The sequence below is a fragment of the Capsicum annuum genome, chromosome 6, assembly GCF_002878395.1.
Source record: "Capsicum annuum cultivar UCD-10X-F1 chromosome 6, UCD10Xv1.1, whole genome shotgun sequence".
Classification (NCBI taxonomy): Eukaryota; Viridiplantae; Streptophyta; class Magnoliopsida; order Solanales; family Solanaceae; genus Capsicum; species Capsicum annuum.
This window is the reverse complement of record NC_061116.1, coordinates 154,372,684-154,375,273: the sequence shown is the minus strand read 5'-3', so window position 1 is coordinate 154,375,273 and position 2,590 is coordinate 154,372,684. Positions and strand designations below refer to the sequence as shown.

Genomic DNA, 2,590 nt, shown 5'->3' with positions numbered 1-2,590 from the left:
TTTAAGAAACATGGACTGAAATTGAATTAATAACAAACAAGAAATATGATCCCAAGTACTATCAAAGCGCCTTGTGCCAAAGAAACACAGAAAGAAATATAAATAATGTAATTAGTAACTTACACTGATGGTTTCCATTTTCGTGATCATAACCAAATATCAATAATCAAATGCTGATGGTGACATGCCATTTCTTAAAGTACATAACATTTTATATTTGATTAACAAGTTCCATTAGATCCCGAATATGGTCATTTTAATAAAGTGACGTCTTGATATTGACAGGAAACTAACTTCCCTTGAACTTACCAAGCACACTTACATGTATTCCCAGTAAACCTCATTGTAAATATGTATACTTGAGCAACTTCTATAGATATATCATATTCAATCATCGAAACTGCTGCTCGACATTAAGAAAATAAAAGGAAAACGAAATAAAAGTCACTCCTTGCCTATATGAGTATTATTAGTAATCTACCCCCTATGTTTTAGATGCATTCAATCTGTTAATTTTTTAGACTACTATGTAGATATTCAAATATTACGGAAGAACAAACTAAAGGATGTCATGTTTAAATAATTATTATTAACGTATTTACTATAAAAGGCCCTACTCTTAATTAGTGTGGTCTCTTTCTTATTTCCTTCATTTGTCATGGAGCTAAGGAGTTTATCATCATGATTTAAACAATCCTATATATGAACTGAATCCTCGTACAGAAGCTAGAAAGGGCCACAACTACTTATGAACAAAAAGGATTTTTGGCCACTTCATTATTATATTACGAGGGTTGTCATTGGTCAGTTTGTATATTAAAAAGTAGTACTCTTGGACCAACTTTTTCTTGTATTTCTTGCCTTTAAAGCACTCATTTGTACCCTCCCTCCCTAAATCCAAATCTCACGCATATTTCTTCCTTCTTCCTCCAATCCAAACACTTCCCTCCTCTCTTATTCTTTTTTTTTTTTTTTTTTGTCACTGCTTAAATCTACTTTAGCTTTAGCTTCGTATACAAATAGTATGCCTGAATGTCAAGAGAAAGGTATTCAACCACCTACTGCAAACCATATGTTTTTAAACACTCTCACAAACACAAGTCCATTTAATTAATTTCTTCTAGAAGAATAGTTCTCCCTTTGTTATCAAATTTGTTAATCGTCACTAATTTTTAACCAAATACTTCCACTGTTTAATTTGTTTATAATATTGGTGTCAGGGAGAGATATGAGGAGATAGGCAAGAAAATAAAGAGGGAAGCAGATGACTACTCTCAGGTGGGAAGGAGATATATGTTGGTGCCTCCAGGAAGCACAACCTCAAACACTGTAACACCTTGTGCTGCCTGTAAGCTTTTGAGACGTCGCTGTGCTCAAGAATGCCCATTTTCTCCCTATTTTTCCCCACATGAACCCCAAAAGTTTGCTTCCGTTCACAAGGTTTTTGGTGCTAGTAATGTTTCCAAGATGCTAATGGTAAGTGCGCTATTAATCCATCATTATTTACATCATGCAGGGCTCTGATTTTTTTTTTCATGAGTCAAACATGAGAAATTAGTAAACTAATTAATACAGGAGGTACCTAAGAGCCAAAGAGCAGACACAGCAAACAGCTTAGTTTATGAAGCAAACGTAAGGCTAAGAGATCCAGTGTATGGGTGCATGGGAGCCATTTCTGCTCTACAGCAGCAAGTTCATGCTTTACAAGCGGAGCTAAATGTTATTAGGGCAGAGATAATGAAGTACAACACTTCTCTTACTCCATCTTCTCATATTACATCATTGCTTTCTTCTGGAGAAGTCTCCGTTGTTGCACTGCCGCCACCACCACCATCATTAATACTGCCTCCAACCATATTTTCTGCTGATGCTATCATGTACACCCAACCATCTACAACTACTACAGAATTTAGCACCATATCCAGTGAGAATAATATATCCTATTTTGGCTAATTTTTTTTATTATTCATATCGACATCACGAATCAAATTGAGTACAATAAGCAATAAATTTTTAAGGGAACAATAAGATACCCATGTTCTGTTACAATTTTTATTCCTTTTTTCTCACTATAAAGAAAGTTAACGATTAAATTGATCTTCTATCTTATACCATCTCTTACCAAAATGATTGATTATACTAGTATCTATCCTTAAGACTGTTGTCTTATTGCCAAAGCATGCAATTTAGTCGAGGAAACGAGTTCTCCAAGGATGCACCAACAGTGGAAATTACTTTCACACATAAGTCATATGGTCTAGTAGGTTCTCTTAATTCTTTTATAAACCTTCCATATTTTTCTGCTCTTCTTCCTCTAGCATCATTTCATAACATTTCTATTACAGGGCGAAAGGGAAAAGAGAAATCCCCACTAATAACTGAACCTACATATTGTGTGAATGCTCCTACTAGGCTACTAATATCACTGGACTGTAAGACTTGGTCTTATTCCTATAACATACATATTACCATTTTTTTCGTTTAATTTGTTCTTGTTTTTTCTTGTAATTTTGGAGTTAACCCCATGATAGTCGCAGAATGTTATAATAAGAATCTCCTACTTATTCTAAAGCAATTAGCAAGAGATTCT

At 34.3% G+C, this 2,590-nt stretch overlaps 1 protein-coding gene across 1 annotated transcript; it reads left to right on the top strand.

Moving 5' to 3' along the window:
• Positions 1–765: 765 nt before the first annotated feature.
• LOC107874965 (LOB domain-containing protein 15) lies at positions 766–2,025 on the top strand. The gene is made up of 3 exons (XM_016721650.2): positions 766–1,046; positions 1,221–1,476; positions 1,576–2,025. The coding sequence occupies exons 1-3, from the start codon at positions 1,033–1,035 to the stop codon at positions 1,951–1,953; spliced, it is 648 nt and encodes a 215-aa protein (XP_016577136.2). The 5' UTR covers positions 766–1,032; the 3' UTR covers positions 1,954–2,025.
• Positions 2,026–2,590: the final 565 nt, after the last annotated feature.